This window comes from Chenopodium album, chromosome 20 (assembly GCF_948465745.1).
Source record: "Chenopodium album chromosome 20, dcCheAlbu1.1, whole genome shotgun sequence".
Classification (NCBI taxonomy): domain Eukaryota; kingdom Viridiplantae; phylum Streptophyta; class Magnoliopsida; order Caryophyllales; family Amaranthaceae; genus Chenopodium; species Chenopodium album.
Window position 1 is genome coordinate 41,617,134 of NC_137853.1, and position 17,923 is coordinate 41,635,056.

Sequence of the window (17,923 nt, forward strand, 5' to 3'; positions counted from 1 at the left end):
TAATTTCAGCGGGGCTAACAGAAAATGTTTAGTTTGGTAGGTAAATTATTGACCAAATTTGCCAAAATATTTGTTAAGATTATTGATGAAAGAATACATCATTAATTTTTGTCACATTTTAACTACTTTTTTCATAAGAAGAATAAACCCCCTTTTATTTTCTTGTTTTTGTTTTATGTTGTTTTCTTGCCGTCCTAATTAAGATTAGATTAGATACTTAAGAAAATAGTATTAAAACATACGTGTCTAGTAATTCAAGTGAGATGTGCTTTCTCAAAAAAAATAAAAAATAAAAAATAAATAATAATAATAATAATAATAATAATAATAATAATAATAATAATAATAAAATCAAGTGAGATGTGAGAACATTCATTCCCGTACATATGATAAAATATAATGTTACTTAAATTAATATTTCCAAACATTTTAGTACAATAAGTAGTATTTACATAGAGCACAATCACATGTATGGGATTGTAATTAGTGGTGACATTACTGTCTTGTAATTGTAGTAGTTGCTCCTCATCACATTTTCAATACTAAATGTTTTTGTTGCTCCTTATTATCACATTTTCAGTATGTACAATATTGTACATAGAGTCACAGATGAGGCATCCATTGTAATTATGACATTTATGGGTCAATACTCAATTGCATTGATTAAGTAATATATCTACTTGTTACTTTAAAAAAAGTTACTATATATAATTCTTTTGTGAGAGTGAGGAATATAATAGTCAAGTGCTTAGAATTCTCTTTCAATAGATTATGGGATCAATTGTCTTCATCTGTGCCCTTATGGCTCTCTAAATACCAAAAAAAAAAAAAAAAAAAAAAAAAAAAAAAAAAAAAAAAAAAAAAAAACTTCTATCGTTTTTATAAAAAAAAATTTATATTGATTTATTTAAATCTCTACAACACACATTATCTTGAAGGTAGGTGTCATCATCAATTGCATTGACATCTAATAAAATATCCACCATCCACTTTATATACTTTCACCATTTTCATAATTAATACTCCCGTTTTGCTTCATGCATCTTAATGGTCATTTTCAATCTTAAACTTTTATAAATATAATTTACAAGAGTAAACTTTAGTAAAATAATTAAAATTATGAGAGGAGTATATACCAAGATGAATTTTATAATACCCTACAAAAATTTGTAAAGTCATTGTAGTATTCAATGATCGAAAACACACCTCTTACCTTTGTATGATCAACTAATCAAACATAAATTTCTGTATTAGTCAATATAGTTAGCTACTAATTTGATCATAAATTATCGATGTACGTAGTTAACTACTAATTTTATCATAAATTGAACGATAGATGTATTGGATTTAAAGAAAAGATTGAAAACTCAAAACTCACAACAATAATGGATAAACATAAATCATATTACTATTGCCATTTTTATTATGAAAAGTTGTCTACATCGTACATTAAAAAGAAAACGTGTACAAAATCACTAACTAGCTTAGCCAATATTAGCATTATCGAAAACTATCTAACTCTTGGCGGCATGAATAGTTTTTTGTCTTCTCATGCAAGTAAGTTAATTATCCCTACGTATTTGAATCTTGGGAAGGTAATTTTAATTACTTGCTAATCTCTTTTAATTGTTTATATTATTAATTAGTTTATTACTATAATTTTTTCATTCATGCATGTCAATTGACAAGTGTCTTTCTTTCACATCAAAAGATCTAGTCTTCCGCATATTCTCATGTTTTTGCCTTATATTCCATATTGATAAGAAACCCAGAAATCTCAGAAGAAAACAGAGAGAATATTGAAGAGAAGAAGAAGTAGATTAAAGAGGAAATTTTATTATGAAAAACTCTGATGAAAAATAGATACAGGGGAAGCTATTAATACATAATTAATGAATGAAAGAATGAGCTGGCAGAACTCTAACTAACTGCCAGTGTGGCAAAACAAATCTGAGATCATGCATTTGTCATGATCTCAATACATATGTTGTAAACATCTATCCATGCATGGACACGATGATTGACATAGGCATACTTTCTCCAATTTCTTAAAATTGCAACAATTTGATATTTCATATTTACGTTATTAACGGATCACTTTGACCATTTTCATCAACATCTTGTTATCTATTAATAAAACAAATAAAAATTGTTAGTATGAAATTATAATTTGAGGATAATCTTGTGTCCAAAAAATAATGAGGATAATCAAGTAACATGCATACTCATAGTACGTATTTTATACTAAAAAAGAGTACGCCGTAATATGGAGTATATATAATAGGGAGCGACATACTTTATATCAGTATATACTTCGTTCATATATGATACATACGTCAAACTATATACTATTGCAATTCAAAGAAAAAAACTACAATCTTATATACTTCATAATTTCATATATGTCAGTCCAAATACATGATAACATCACAGTAGTATTACGAGTAAAGAAAAATATGAATTGTGAATTTGTGATGATGCCACAGTACCTTGCACCCCTGATTCATTTGAATCATGTCACATCTATAGAATTTTCCTACAAAAAAGAACCAATTAAAAACTAAAGTATTGAACCAATTTCTCTGAATAAATAAATATGATCTAGAATTTACTTATTCTTCGAATCCAATTAATTTGAGTTAAATATCCCATTATTTTCCAGAAATGGGTCCTACACAATATCACCTATTTATACATTGCATTAGCTTCTCACTTAATCAGCACAGAATTTCAATTCATTGTTTCTGTCTCTTCCAATTTTCCCTCTTATTTGTTACTTCACAAATTCTTGCTTACCAGCTCAAATTTTACAGTAATTGAATATAAATACAATTATACTTCAAATTAACCCATTTTCAAGCCTATTATTTCTCCGCATTATAAAAGAACGGATAATACATAATTCCCACAATTTTATATATTCCTCTGTTTTCCCCTGTTTTCCTCTGTTTTTCTCATCATTTATGGCTCCCCCAAATAACCCAATTGTACCAAAATTAAGCCTAACAAGAGCTGATTCTTTAGATCAATATTTCAGTTTATCTGATGATGGAAAATTCAGTGTAAAAGGTGTAACCTTGCTGTCTGAAATTCCTCACAATGTCTCCTTCACTGAGTTCAACTCAATCTGTAACTACTCTGAATCAGATGCTCCTTTTCCTCTCCTTCAACGTGTACAATCCACCTCTCATCGAGGCGGGTTCTTCGGGTTTGAAGTCGAAGAACCCGCCGATAGGGTGGTAAACTCCCTAGGAAAATTTCATGACAGAAGTTTCCTAAGCATATTTAGGTTCAAGACATGGTGGTCTACTCAATGGGTAGGAAAATGTGGGTCTGACTTACAAATGGAGACTCAATGGGTGTTACTCGAAGTACCCGAGGTTAAGGCATTTGCTCTCATTGTGCCCTTAATTGAGGGTGGTTTTAGGGCTGCCCTTAACCCTGGGGATGATGGTCATGTAATGCTTTGTGCCGAGAGCGGTTCGAGTAAGGTTAGGGAGTCAACCTTTAAGGCCATAGCTTATGTTCATGTTTGTGACAACCCTTATAATTTAATGAAAGAGGCTTTTAGTGCTATAAGGGTACACCTTAACACATTTAGGGTCTTAGAAGAGAAGGGTACCCCTAGTATTTTGGACAAGTTTGGTTGGTGTACTTGGGATGCTTTTTACTTGTCTGTTGAGCCTAAGGGTGTGTTTCATGGAGTGGATGAGTTTTCTAAAGCCGGGCTTTCGGTTCGGTTTTTGATCATTGATGATGGGTGGCAAAGTGTTAATTGTGATGAGGATGATGACTTACATGAAGATAGGAAGAGTCTTGTTCTTGGTGGGGAGCAAATGACTGCAAGACTTCATAGGTTTGAAGAAGGTGAAAAGTTTAGGAAATACAAAGGTGGTTTGTTGTTAGGGCCTAATTCTCCACCTTACAATCCTATGAAGCCTAAAATGATCATCTCGAAAGCTATCGAAATCGAGCACGCTGGGAAGGATCTTAAGAGGGCTATTCAATCAGGTGACACTGATTTGTCTACCCTTGAGGACAAGATTCAAATGTTGAAGCAAGAGCTAGATGAGTTGATGGGAGGAGAAAACGAAAACGAACACGAAAATGAAGCAAGTGATCATAATAGTAGTAGTGATGAAGTTGAGGAATATGGTATGAAGGCTTTTACTAAGGATCTTAGGACTAAGTTTAAGGGATTGGATGATATTTGGGTATGGCATGCTCTTTGTGGTGCTTGGGGTGGTGTTCGGCCTGAAACAACACATCTTAATGCAAGTGCAGTACCTTGTAAACTGTCACCTAGTTTAGCAGGAACAATGGATGATCTTGCTGTTGATAAAATTGTTGAAGGTGGAATTGGACTAGTTCATCCTGATCAAGCTGCTGAACTATATGATTCTATGCATTCCTACCTTGCTAGTGCTGGAATTACTGGTGTTAAAGTTGATGTTATTCAGGTAACTATTTTACTAATTATACCTCCGTTTCATAATGTTCTTAACATTTTACTTTTTAATGTTTGTTAATTTGCTTTGATATTTTTGTAGACACTTGAATATGTATGTGAGGAATTTGGAGGTAGAGTAGAGCTAGCAAAGAAATATTATGATGGACTGTCCAAATCTTTGGAGAAGAACTTCAATGGCACCAACCTTTTATCTAGCATGGAGCAATGCAATGACTTCCTATTGCTTGGAACCAAACAAATATCCATGGGAAGAGTCGGTATGAACATTATGGCTTCGTCTTTAATTTTCATCTAATTAAATCTCCTTATCCGACCTCAAATGAACTTATTAAAATTTATTTGAACTTATTGACGCTTATCATGAAATTATTATATTTCCTGAAACATATCCTAGTGATTCTTTTATTTGTACTAAGTTGGTTGTTGAAAACATCGAAAATAGGTGATGATTTTTGGTTCCAAGATCCAAATGGAGACCCAAATGGGGTGTTTTGGCTACAAGGTGTACATATGATTCATTGCTCATATAATAGCTTATGGATGGGTCAGATATTCCACCCTGATTGGGACATGTTCCAAAGTGATCACGTCTGTGCTAAGTTCCATGCTGGCTCTCGAGCCATCTGTGGTGGACCGATCTATGTTAGCGACTCACTAGGAGGTCATGACTTTGATCTCCTTAAGAAGTTGGTTCATCCTGATGGAACCATCCCCAAATGTCAACACTTTGCTCTGCCAACTAGGGATGTTCTGTTCAAGAACCCTCTCTTTGATCAAGAATCTATTCTTAAAATATGGAACTTCAATAAGGTATAACATGTTCTTTTTTCTTATATTTGGGTAATTCGGGTTGTACTGTGTAAGGTATGAGTCCGTTTTGTCAGGTCTAGTCACATAAAATCACACCAGTTTCATATTAAAGGTTACACTATTTTTTTTGTACGATTGACCTTAAGATTTTGGGCTAACTCGGGCGTGTTTTTAACTTTTTATGTATGAAGTATGGAGCTGTTATTGGAGCATTTAACTGCCAAGGAGCAGGGTGGGACAGGCAAGAAAGAAGGATAAAGGGGTACAAGGAATGTTACAAAACTATGGAAGGTTCAGTACATGTGAAGGATATAGAATGGGACCAAACATTGGAAGGTCTAGAAATGGGTTTTGCTGAAGAGTATGTTGTGTACCTCAACCAAGCAGATTCACTACACTTGGTGACACTCGAATCCGACCCAATCCATGTCGTGTTGGACCCATCATCTTTCGAAATTTTCAGCTTTGTCCCGGTTAAGGTGCTAGGACAAAATGTCAAGTTCGCGCCAATTGGTCTAACCAACATGTTCAATAGTGGAGGAACGATCCAAGAACTCGAGTTCATGGACTCGGGTGCTAGGATGAAGATCAAAGGAGGAGGGTGTTTGTTGGCCTATTCAAATGTGGAGCCAAAGAATTGCATTGTGAATGGTGAGGAAGTGGCATTTGAATGGTCTAATGATCAGAACAAGTTGGTGTTTGATTTGTCATGGATTGAAGAGACTGATGGTGTTTCTGAAGTCATTGTTCAATATTGAAAAAAAATGTATTAATAATTCTTTAAATTTTGCTTCTTTTTAGTTTTTGGAATTTGGTTTTACTACGTATTTATTAATGTTTCATGAGTGAATATTGTAAGTTTTGATATTTAATTTGTGAGAAAAAAAATATATGGAGACGGAATATTTGTATCATATATTTTGATATTGCAAATTTACCTATTATTGATTGATCTTAATACAAGTATCATGTTTTGATTTTGGTTTGAAACTTTATCCAATTTCAATTTGTATCACTCCAAAGTCCAAATAAACCCTTAAATGTTGAATGTCAATATAAAAAAACTATTACAACTTTCAAGGCCAAAATTATTTTTCCCTAAAATGCTTGAAATTTCCAAATGGATACGTGCGTGTAGCAATATTCTTCAAATAATAGTACTTCGTATTAATTAGGATTAGAACTTGCAATGAAAAGATTGTTTAGATGTTATATTGTGCTCTTCTACTTCCTATTTTCAAAATTGAATGTCAAGTCACGTCAATAATGTAATTTGAACTAGTAATGTGACACTAACATAAAATGTGAATTTGTGATCTAAATTATTTCCGAAAAGATAATACTTTAATAATTCTTGTCGAAATATACTTGTATGTTCCGAGAGGGATCTACCGCTAGAATCTTCAGGAACCCCAACAATCTTTTAAAAGCACTCAAAGAGTCAAAGCCTTAACTTGAGGATGCCATTGAACCATACTGCCATTAATATATAATGTCTTTGTGCTAAAGGGAGATCCATGATAGAAAGTGTATAAAAATGTTTAATGGACCATGGAGGGTCATATCATATGTTAACAGAAGAAGACTCTGGAACTTGCTAGCTTACAACCATTAGCCGTTTCCCATACTCTTTTAAGCCAACGCCAACAACTTTGATAAAAGTATGGTTATAAACTTTGTGCAAGTAATATATTGTTATTATATATGCAAGTTGTGGCATCCTATCCTTAGACCTCAACTTTAAGTATATTAACCGATATTTCAAGAAAGTTCAAAAGATTATAATATTATTTTATATTTCTATTCTATACCTGGTTTAATTATCTGTACACTTATTTAGATTAGATTATAAAAGAGTGTTTTTTTTAGAACCATATCCAAACCCATAACACCATAAAGCATAATTTCCGAATATACTAACCAATTTACTCTCAACTTCTCAAGTCCATTGTGATGAAAGCGACCTAATTAGCCAATACATAAGACGTACCTTTCTTGCATCCTCTCTTTAAGGCTTATTAGAAGATAACATGTGGATAAACCTTGTAACTACCATTTCAACATCTAATTAACTAAACAAGTACCTTGGATTCCTAGCTAAAAGGACATTAGGCATAGTTGTCAAATAGTAGATTAATCCAACACACTGACTTTTAAGAAGTGGTCATTTACATGAAGAAAAATTATAACGTGTTAATTTCCAATTAGCAAGCAATGGTTTCTATGATGCTTATACTAAATTTGACTTTTCTTTCAATTAACAAGATAATGGTCGGTTTAATATGGCCTACTACTACTCTTGCTAAATGACGTAAAGAAATGAACAAAATAAAGGTCTTGGACCGACCATATATCCACAACTTCTAACTAACTTAACCGTTTCACTAGAAGCAATATCTTAACTAACTAAACCTAAAATTTTGAAATAAATCGTTTTATTTGACTCAACAATTATTAATTAGTGTCAATATATATAGTCCTTTTCCAACTATATGATGCAAAATACTTGAATAAAAACCGTATTACATCATTATATTACAAATGTACACTTTATAACCCCGTATGAATATTGCATAGAGTATTTTAGGCTGCCTTATACAAATACTGAGCAATACGATGACGAGTACTGTATTAGACAACTATAACACACTTCTTTTTGTCATATAAAGTTTTCGATTTTTTCCCCTAATAAACCATACTATTTTTTGTAAAAATGTCACTGGATTATTTTTTTTGTATTTTAACTTTGATTAACATATAGTGAATTTATATACTTACCAGTGTACATGTATACCAATAAGCTGGAATAGCTCAGTTGGTTAGAGCGTGTGGCTGTTAACCACAAGGTCGGAGGTTCGACCCCTCCTTCTAGCGTTTCAAACTTTTTTTTTTATTCTTTTTTTTTTCCCCCTCAACCACATTAAACCCTTAATTTTGGCAGTGTTCTCTCTGGTTCTTCTCTCTAATTCAACCTACACTTATTACATTCTTCTTCAGGCTTTAATCGTTTTGGAGATTCCCCTGTTACAGAACACAGATTCAGCAACTAATAGCTATTCTCAATTACAATTTCAGCAACTAAAAGGTTAACTTTTTAATCCCCCCCCCCCCCCCCCCCCCCCCCCCTTTTTTTTTGTAATTATGATTTAATTTCATTTACAAACGAACAAATTTTGTATTTTTCTTGATTATAATTAGTAGAAACCTCAGTTTTCTTAGTTAGGGTACTGGGTTTTTTGGATAATTTAATTTCTGAAAAAAGTTGTCACCTTTACTGATTTTTACTTTATTTTTATTTTATTTTATCTAATTATGTCTGTATACATTGATAGTTGAATGTGTAATTTGAACAACAAATGTGACAACTAAATCCGGATGTAATTAGTGTTATGTTACATTGTTTTTGAGATGAAAGTGTTTGAAAAGAATTTGAGATAATGGAGGTTATTGTTATATCAGTCTTGAATTTACAAATGGCATTTACATTGGATTATCTTATACGAATTGCTAGTTAATTTTGCTTGATAAGTTCATTTGACCTTTAGATTTTATTCAGAATGTAATGAAATTTCTTACAGTAAAGATTCTGAACTTGTTTAGCTAATCTACTCTTTCTGGTGATGTGGGATTTTAGGTTGTATGCAGTGCTCTTTGCTGGCGTAACCAGATGATAAACGCGTCAACCTTATCATACAATGTAAGCATTATAGTTAAGTGAGTTCCTGTATTTTGTTTACTGTGTAATTGATGTTCTCGAGAAGAATACTGTGTACTTAAATGAAGTATTATAATTAACTTTGTAGAAACATTTTGTGCTGTTGATTGATTTACTTAGGAACTTAGCTGTTTTCCATTCAACAATATATTATCAATCTATCTGTCACCCTATACTGTATCGGGAATTAAACTGGATGGTTATACTATGCGTCTATCTTCTGGAATCTTGGTGTTGTTTGAAGACTAATTCAGAAAGTTGTGAAAGCTGGATGAACAAAACCTTTGATAATTTGCTATTCATCGGTCAGAGTGTCATAACTTTCATGTAATTGAAAGAAAGCATTCCAGCATTCCAAAACCAGTACTTAGGCTGTAATCATATAATAGAGTAAAAATTATTGGCAGGCCAGCTGCGAAAGCTCTTAAATTCATGTTCTTTTTCTTGTGTCATAATGTCAATGTCTAATGATCACTGCTGCTTCATATGTGGTAAAACATGTCAGTGCTTGTCTTAATTAAATTTGTCAAAGGGATGCATGTTCTTATTCATTGAGTCCTCACCTATCCAGCATCTTATTATTGATCTTGATAATCTTGTCCTCATTGGGTTCTAAATTTATTGCTGCCAAATCTTATAAATCTTTGTTCTGTTAGGTATCAAAATTGCCTATTCCCAGGGCTAAAAGGTTTAACAAAATAAATGTTAAAGCAGTAAAGATGGAACTGACTCTGACACGCCCTGATGATTGGCATCTTCATCTCCGTGATGGAGATCTTCTTGCCGCGGTTGCTCCGTATAGGTAAGTCTTAAGAAGAAGTATAATTTTTTTTGTATGTGTCATACTTCTGAGGATTGTTGTGAAGTGTGCTGTATCCTTTTGTAATTCAGTGCAAGACATTTTGGAAGGGCAATTGTTATGCCTAATCTAAGGCCTCCTGTTACTACTACAGCTGCTGCTGTTGCTTATCGAGAGTCTATTATGGATGTACTTCCCGCTGGCAGCGACTTCAATCCTCTCATGACACTGTATTTGACTGATAAAACCAGCCCTAATGAGATCAAGCTTGCCAGTAAGTCCAGATTTTTAATTTTGAGCTTTAAAATGTTGTTCAGATTGCAACTCCCCAAAATCCTATAGCTGATTGTGATTTGTATTTGTGTAGTGCAAAAGAAACTTGTGTCAGAAACTCAGAATATGCCTGTGTGTGTAGTTGCTTTACTTCATTTTTTTTTTGGGGGGGGGGGGGGGGACACCAGCTACAAATTTAATCAAAGTCTTTTAGCAGAACCTTTTTCTAGTTTGCATAAATGTTTTCCCCCTTATTCAGTGTCTTCACCACTGCGGCCATGCTGGCCTGATGTTGCGGGCGCTGGCATGCTGCTGCTGCTTCCCAAGCCATGCTGCCAATCAAGGCACGCCATGGCCTAACCAAGTGGCATGGACATAAGGCATGGGAGTGAGGACAAGGCATAAAAAAACACTTAATATTGGCAATTAAGGATAGCTTCTTGGCTAGCCTTTAGGGAAAGGCAATACAACACAAGGCCGAGGCAAGCAACACAAAGCCAAATCAAGGCAACACCTGGCATCTTAAGACATGATAACGAGGGGTGGACGAAGGCATGATGAGATGGTTCAAAGAACCAAGTAGGCCTCTAGGAAGTGACTCGATGCATAACCTTCTCAGGTCCAAAATTATTCTTACGAGGCCATATTTGAAGGCTAATACACAAAAATGAATTAGAGATTTTGGGACCTAGTGTTGAAAACACAATTGATGGTAGAGGCATTTGGGATCATATTATGTTGTATGGAACTATATAAAGCCACTAATCAGTTACATAAAGGCCCATTCATAGTTATCTTCAGTTAATGAAGAGAGGTGTGTACATCATTGGTAAAGTGGATGGTTCTAAACATTCAAATAGACTCCCAGGGTCTTGTGGGGTTTATGAGAAGCACCCCAGCCTGTTTTCTTTACGGGTCCAAAAAAGTTGAAAATTGTCAAAAAAAATGAAGGCTATAATTCACGCTTTTGGACCAATTTTGAGAACTTTTTCAAAATTAAACTGAAAGTGTGGGGTGTTCCCTAGAGTCATAAAAGTTGGTTTGAAACCATAAAAAACCCTACTAATAGGTCTTTAAAGTTCCAAAAATGAGTTTGCTCCAATTATATGGCAATTTTGGATATTTGTTGTGTTGTCAGTCAAGACCTGTAAGAAATGGTTCCAATCACCAACATGACATCCCAGGTCCTATTGAGTTGTCAGGAATTGTTCGATAGGTTAACAAACCCAAGGCTGCCCACCCATTCATACTTACTATTAGTTACTATTAAGCTGTAAATTTAATCAAAGAAGTGGTTTTGTGTATAGACGTTTTCTAGTTTGGCATAATATGTTTTTTCCCCTTGTTTACTTTCTTCGTCGCTGCCATGCACATGCTGAGCCAAGGCACACCTAGGCGAGTAGGAGCTCTAGCTGCCACACTAAGGCATGGGGAGTCAAGGCAGGCCATGGGCGTGGGGAGTCAAGGCACACCATGGCCTGTGCAAAGGGTATGGGAATGACGACAAGGCATAAAATATATCTATTTTTGGCAATTAAAGGTACCGTCTTAGTTTGCCTTAGGGCAAAGGGCAAACCAAGACAATGAAAGACATCTTAAGGCATGATAATGAGGGGTAGGGCAATGCATAATGAGATGGTTTTGGGCACCGAGAGGCCTTTTGGGAACCTCATAAAACATCTTGATGCATAAGCTTGTGCGGTCCAAAAATGTTATTTAGAGCAATACATGAAAACGAGCAATGTTTTAAGATTATAGGTTTCCAATGTCAAAAACTCAAGTGATGGTATGGGAGACATTCATGGTATTGATGGCAATATAAGGTTGTTTGAAATCATATGCGACCACTAGTAGGTCACATAAAAGCTCATGATATCCTTGAGTTAATAAAGGGAAGCATGTATGTAATTGGCTTATTTAACAATTTAAAGGCAAAGTGAATGGTTCCAACTTCCAACCACCGAAATGGCCTCCTTGGGTCTCGTGGGATCTCTGAAAAGCAACCCAAACCCTTTCCTTTTCGGACTCAAAAAAGTTGAAAATTGTCCAAAAATAAAGGCAATAAGAGGTGATTGCATGGAGTGTCCCCTGAATTTCTAAAAGTTGGTTTGAAACCACAAGAGATCTACTAATAGGGCTGTTATATGGCTATTTTAAAATTTGTTACATTTAGAAGTCAAAGAGCTAGGAGTAATGCTTCCAATAACCAACTTGGCAATATGGGGCCTTATTAAGGTGTCATGAATCCTTAGATTATCAAAACCTAAAGCCACCCATTCATTACCTATCATTATATAGTTGACTAGATCCTTTTTTTTTTTTTTTTTTTTTTTTTTTTTTTTTTTTTTTTGTATAATCTTTTTCTGGTTTGGCATAAATGATTTTCCCCCTTGTTTAGTATTTTCTTCGTGTAGCCTAGGCGATGCTGCTTCCTATGCCATAGCATGCAAAGGCATTGGGGTTTGGCTGTTTGGGTGTTGCTGCCAAGTTAAGGCACATCATGATCTAGGCAAAGGATATGAGCACAAGGACAAGGTATATAAAAAAAAAAAAGGAAATTTTGCAAAAAACCACTTTTTAAATCTTGTTTTTTGCAAATAACCACCTTTTAAAAATAATGTTGCAAAATACCACCAATTTTAAAAATTTTGTTGCAAATTACCACTTTTTTAGCCAAATATCAATTGTTTTACATTGAATTGGTGGTAAGTTGCAACAAAATTTTTAAAATTGGTGGTTTTTTGCAACATTTTTTTTAAAAGGTGGTTAAATGCAAAAAACAAGATTTAAAAGGTGGTTTTTTGCAAAATTTCCAAAAAAAAAACCACTTTTTGGCTATTGTGTATAACGTCTTGGCTTGGCAAGGCAAGACCGCAAGACAACACAAGGCCAAAGCAAGGTAAAAAAGACATTTTAGGACATGATAATTACAAGGATAGGCTGGATGAGATGGTTTCGGGCACTAAGTAGGCCTTCTGGAGCCCTTTGGGGCCCTAGGATGCATTATGTTGCATGTTCTTCAGAGACCAAATTTTAAGGGGTATACACGAAGCATGACTAATTTCAAAGATTTATCAAGTGATGGTAGGGGAGGAATATGGGGTCATATGATGTTATTTAGAACCATATAAAAGGCCCGTAGTAGACTAGTAGCCTTGAGTTAATGAAGGAAGGGGTGTACGTATTCGGCTAGATTAACAGTTTAAAGGCAAAGTGGATGATTCTGACACCCAAATAGCCTCATGGTGTCTCATGGGTTCCATGGAAAGCAACTCGGCTTCTGTCCTTGGCGGATTTTGAAAAGTAAAAAATTACCAAAATTGAAGGCTTTAATCCACACTTTTTGTCTATAGTTGGTGAATATTTTCCAAAATTGTAAGGGGTGTATGGGGTGCCTCATGAGGTTATAAAAGGTTGTTTGGAACTATAAAAGGCCTGCCAATAGGTTTATAAAATCCCAAAAACGAGTCTGCTTCAAATATATGGCTATGTTGAAAATTTGTTACACTGGTAGTCAAGAGTGGTGAAAGATGGTAACCTTGTCATATGGGGGTCTTAATTAGGTGTTGGGTTTCCTTCATTTGGTTATCAAACCTAAAGCCACCCGTTCATTACTTACCACTATGTTGTTGTTGCATGCATTACATGAGGTTATCTTGTTCACTCAGTACTCTCTATGGCTTTTCATTCCCTTGCCATATTGTCACGGTTTAAGTATTGATTGGAATCTAACACATATGCCATATATTCATTGTTCTCTCATTTCATTCACTGTTCTCATTTTATGATAGAGCATTGCTGGTTTACTGAATTGGGTTCTTGGTATAGAGTCATGGGAGTCTATGATTGTGTTTTTGCAATTACTGTTACTATCCTTAGCAAGAGTCTTCGACAAGATACTCTTATCTTTGAATGTAATTCTGTTTTTTGATTACCTGTGGCTGATTCCTTTAACAGGAGAAAGTGAGGTGGTTTATGCTGTAAAACTGTACCCTGCTGGCGCAACAACTAATTCACAGGATGGTGTCACTGATCTGTTTGGAAAGTGTTTGCCGGTGCTCCAAGAGATGGCTGAGCAAAATATGCCTCTGTTGGTAAGTTTTCTTTTATAAAATACAAAGTCTACTAAACTAATTTGGTGGAGAGAAACAAATTTCTCCATTCCATTGGAAATTTCTAATTTTGTCTTAATGAACTGGTAAGAGAAAAGAATTCTAATGTTAAAACTTATAAAACAAAAATACCTTTAAATTGTTTCCTCTCTCTTCATAATGCCACATCAAGCTATGGAGTCCATAATGACAAACAGATGAGATATGCTGGTAGTTTTTTGGTGGCTAAACTTGATTTCTCATTTGGACTTCAGTGACATCTAAGATTTTTCCCTTTTTTTTTTTTTTTTTTTTTGGTGTGGGGGGGGGGGGGGGGGTGGACTTGAATTGTAGGTGGGTGGCTTGGCATATCATTGACCATTAACCATCCTGGAACTTTCTGATGCTACTTGATTAACCAAATTATGCTTTAATGGTACAACAATGAATAACTCTATGACAGTTTATCATCTCTTTAACTTTGCTCATGTGAAAATGTAGAATCTGTCCTTTATTAACTATGGCAATTCGTATTAGGTCCATGGAGAGGTTACAGATCCTGACATAGATATATTTGACCGTGAAAAAGTTTTTATCGAGACGGTTTTAAGACCTTTAATTCAGAAACTACCGCATTTAAAAGTTGTAATGGAGCATATCACTACGGCAGATGCTGTGAAGTTTATTGAATCATGCAATACAGGTAGGAATATTGTTTTGTTTCTTTTAACAATGTCTATCTCTTAGGTATTTTTGTCAGTTTTTCAATTTAATTTAATTTAATTTTCTTTCAGCTGCAATTTGATTTGCCACTATCTTGTTCCATTATGCTAATCAGGAACTGTCGCAGCTACCGTGACCCCACAGCACATCATTCTGAATAGAAACTCCCTCTTCCAAGGAGGGTTGCAGCCGCATAACTATTGTCTTCCAGTGCTCAAAAGAGAAATCCATAGTATGTATTGTTTCATTTGCACTATAAACATCCATATTTCCTATATACTATGTATGTGAAAGAATTTAGGCTGATTATTTACCTTAATATGCTCCAACTATAGAAGAAGATACTGTGAAATGTGCTCAGTGGTGTCTTGACATGAGTTTTTGTCCTTTTTTTTTTTCTTTGCTATCTGCATGGTCTGATTGTACCTTGCAATTGCTAATGCAGGGCAGACAATTCTTTCAGCAGTAACCAGTGGGAGTAAGCAATATTTTCTTGGGACTGATAGTGCTCCTCATGAGAAGCAAAAGAAAGAGAGTTCCTGTGGATGTGCTGGAATATTTAATTCCCCTGTTGCTCTATCTCTATATGCCAAGGTCTTTGAAGAGGTATAGCTCATACCATAATTTATTCTATTTATCGCTTCAAGTTTTTTGTTTGTTTTTTTTACTTGATGGGCTTAAGCTAAATACTTCTATGATTTTAAGTTCAAATGTTTAGCTCGTCTTGTGCATGTGGAAAGTAATAAGGTGCATCCAACCTGAACTAACCTAATCTAAGCGTGTAGATTTTATATAACATAAACTCAGTACAGGTGCTTCAGTGCTTGAGAAAATGTTTAAGATGAGAGAAAAGAAGATTGAAGGCAAGGGGAAGTGGAGGCCTAGAGAGGATTTGATGGTCAACCTTAAGAGTATACTGCAATTAAGAATTTATATAACTGATTGTCCACTTTTTACCAATTTTCAAGCTCTATCGTCGGCTTAACAATGAATATTGAATACATTCTCTCTTCCGCTGGATTTCCTTTTCTTTCCAGCATAAGAGAAAAATAAAATGCCGGGCCTTAATTAAGAACTAATCCTACAGCATTCAGTATTGCAGTGTAATTTCAGATCAGGTCAATGTGTTTAGTACTTGTGGGCAAGTGTAATATGGTGGCGCAAAAGTTTATGATTTTCACTTGCCTTTAGCCTTTTTAGGTACACGTTATAGATGTATTATCCAAATATATCATCTTCCTCTAGCAAAGAATGCAAACAATCATTTAACACCTTATATAATCTATCGGTAATTGCGTGTCCATTCTGGGGTCATCTCGAACTGGAAGCACAATAATGTGGAAATTGTTTACTCTTTTGTATGTATTTTGATTAGCAATTGCTGGAAGTTAATTTGCTGCTTCATTTATCTTTTCAGGCAGGTGCCCTTGACAAATTAGAGGCATTTACAAGCTTCAATGGACCTGATTTTTACGGTCTTCCAAGGAATACATCGAAGATCAAGTTGAAAAAAGAACCATGGAAAGTCCCCGACCATATCCCTTTCTCTTCCGGAGAAATTATCCCTATGTTTGCCGGACAAATGCTTGACTGGAAGCCATCTTATTGACACAGTATGATCCCTCATCTATCTTAAACTTCTAGTACTTTTTGTTTCAATTTTCCCAGTCATAATATATGTTCGCTTAGTCCTTCAAAAACTTCAGGCTTCTGAATGTGTACTACGGCTGCTGTAATCTGATATGTATGGGCAGTCTTGTAAGAGTTCCCTTGCCCCTTTCATGAGAAATAAGAAATGACCCAAAATAGAGACTTCTCTGTTTTAGTCGATCTTAGGACAAAGATTACGAAGAACTTTAAAGTTTGATTCATATTTGTAATCTGAGAACAGTGTAACCTGATTTTATTCAAGCTATATTCATTTGAGAAGGGTGTTTTTCATCTTTCTTTCTCATTTTTTACCCTTCTATTTTACTGATAGCTTTATTTGTTGTTCTTGTACAGATCAAACTTGTGATTGTTTTCGTTTTTGCGTAAACTCTCCCATTTGTGGTTGTATTCATCCTGATGCATTGTTTGCTGCCTGAGATTTCCCTAAACTAGTTTATGTAGCTGAGTTTACATGAATTGTTTTACAACTTACTACTTGCATCCGACCGGGTTGCTCAATCATACCCAATTACCCACTCCATCTCAATGAGTAAATTGACTTAAATCAGTACTATTGTTCTATGATATATATATAAAAATATTTAAAAAATAATAAATAAATAAATAAATAAACTTTTATTTTCTTCTCTAATAACACTTCAAAGTTCAAACAGACGAAGAATGGCCTTAGCAAGCCATTTCAGCTTAAGCCCATGAATATCCGATGTTTATCTTCATTATATTCCATTTATTTTCTTATGGTCAAGATTATTTTTTTTTTTGTTTTGTTTATGTTCCACTTTAATCAAACACATTACCCAACTCGATTCGATATACCTTTTAAAAAATCAAGTAGTTACACTAATCTTAGTTAATTAAACACATTAATCAACTTGATTGATCTCATCCTACTTCCTAATGGTTTTTTTTTTTTTTTTTTTTTTTTTTTTTTGGGATTTTGGAATGGATAGAAAAGTTAGTTTTACTTTGATTCGAAAATTGAGATAGTAATTGTGATTTTGTGGGATTCTCAACAACCCTCGTAAGGAAAAATCTAAAATAAATACATATTTATCCTAATAAATACATACAAGTACATATTTTATCCTAAAATCCTAATTACATTCAAACTTGCAAAATAAATAACCAACCCCTCATAATTCTTCAATGCTTATATAAGAGTTAAGAATTTCCCATCTGATCAATACGAAAAAGCTCAGAATCTAACATACAAACTACCAAGAAACACAAGATGGAAGAAGAAGCAACAACAACAATGTTTCATAAAACATCAGAGATTACAGAGATCCTCGACTCCATTGATATAAAGTTCAACAGCTTCAAGAATTTCGACATCACTTCCGTCCCTCCCATTGATCACCGCTTCATCT

At 34.4% G+C, this 17,923-nt stretch overlaps 2 protein-coding genes and 1 non-coding gene across 4 annotated transcripts; all 3 read left to right on the forward strand.

Annotated features, from left to right (window-relative positions):
- Nucleotides 1-2,742: 2,742 nt before the first annotated feature.
- LOC145598095 (stachyose synthase-like) lies at nt 2,743-6,175 on the forward strand. The gene is made up of 4 exons (XM_081654401.1): nt 2,743-4,460; nt 4,551-4,728; nt 4,914-5,281; nt 5,473-6,175. The coding sequence occupies exons 1-4, from the start codon at nt 2,964-2,966 to the stop codon at nt 6,037-6,039; spliced, it is 2,610 nt and encodes an 869-aa protein (XP_081510527.1). The 5' UTR covers nt 2,743-2,963; the 3' UTR covers nt 6,040-6,175.
- A 1,906-nt stretch (nt 6,176-8,081) lies between these two features.
- TRNAN-GUU (transfer RNA asparagine (anticodon GUU)) lies at nt 8,082-8,155 on the forward strand. The gene has a single exon. It is a non-coding gene; the product is annotated as a tRNA-Asn (tRNA).
- A 53-nt stretch (nt 8,156-8,208) lies between these two features.
- On the forward strand, nt 8,209-16,836 carry LOC145598755 (dihydroorotase, mitochondrial-like). 2 transcript variants are annotated; one of them, XM_081655146.1, is made up of 10 exons: nt 8,209-8,366; nt 8,916-8,978; nt 9,653-9,798; nt 9,888-10,069; nt 14,026-14,162; nt 14,697-14,862; nt 14,998-15,114; nt 15,328-15,488; nt 16,300-16,495; nt 16,572-16,836. In XM_081655146.1, exons 2-9 carry the CDS (start codon nt 8,949-8,951, stop codon nt 16,489-16,491), a joined length of 1,131 nt encoding a protein of 376 aa, XP_081511272.1. In that variant the 5' UTR covers nt 8,209-8,366; nt 8,916-8,948; the 3' UTR covers nt 16,492-16,495; nt 16,572-16,836. The 2 variants fall into 2 exon arrangements, with proteins under 2 accessions (XP_081511272.1, XP_081511271.1); XM_081655145.1 differs by having other exon boundaries at nt 16,300-16,836.
- Nucleotides 16,837-17,923: the final 1,087 nt, after the last annotated feature.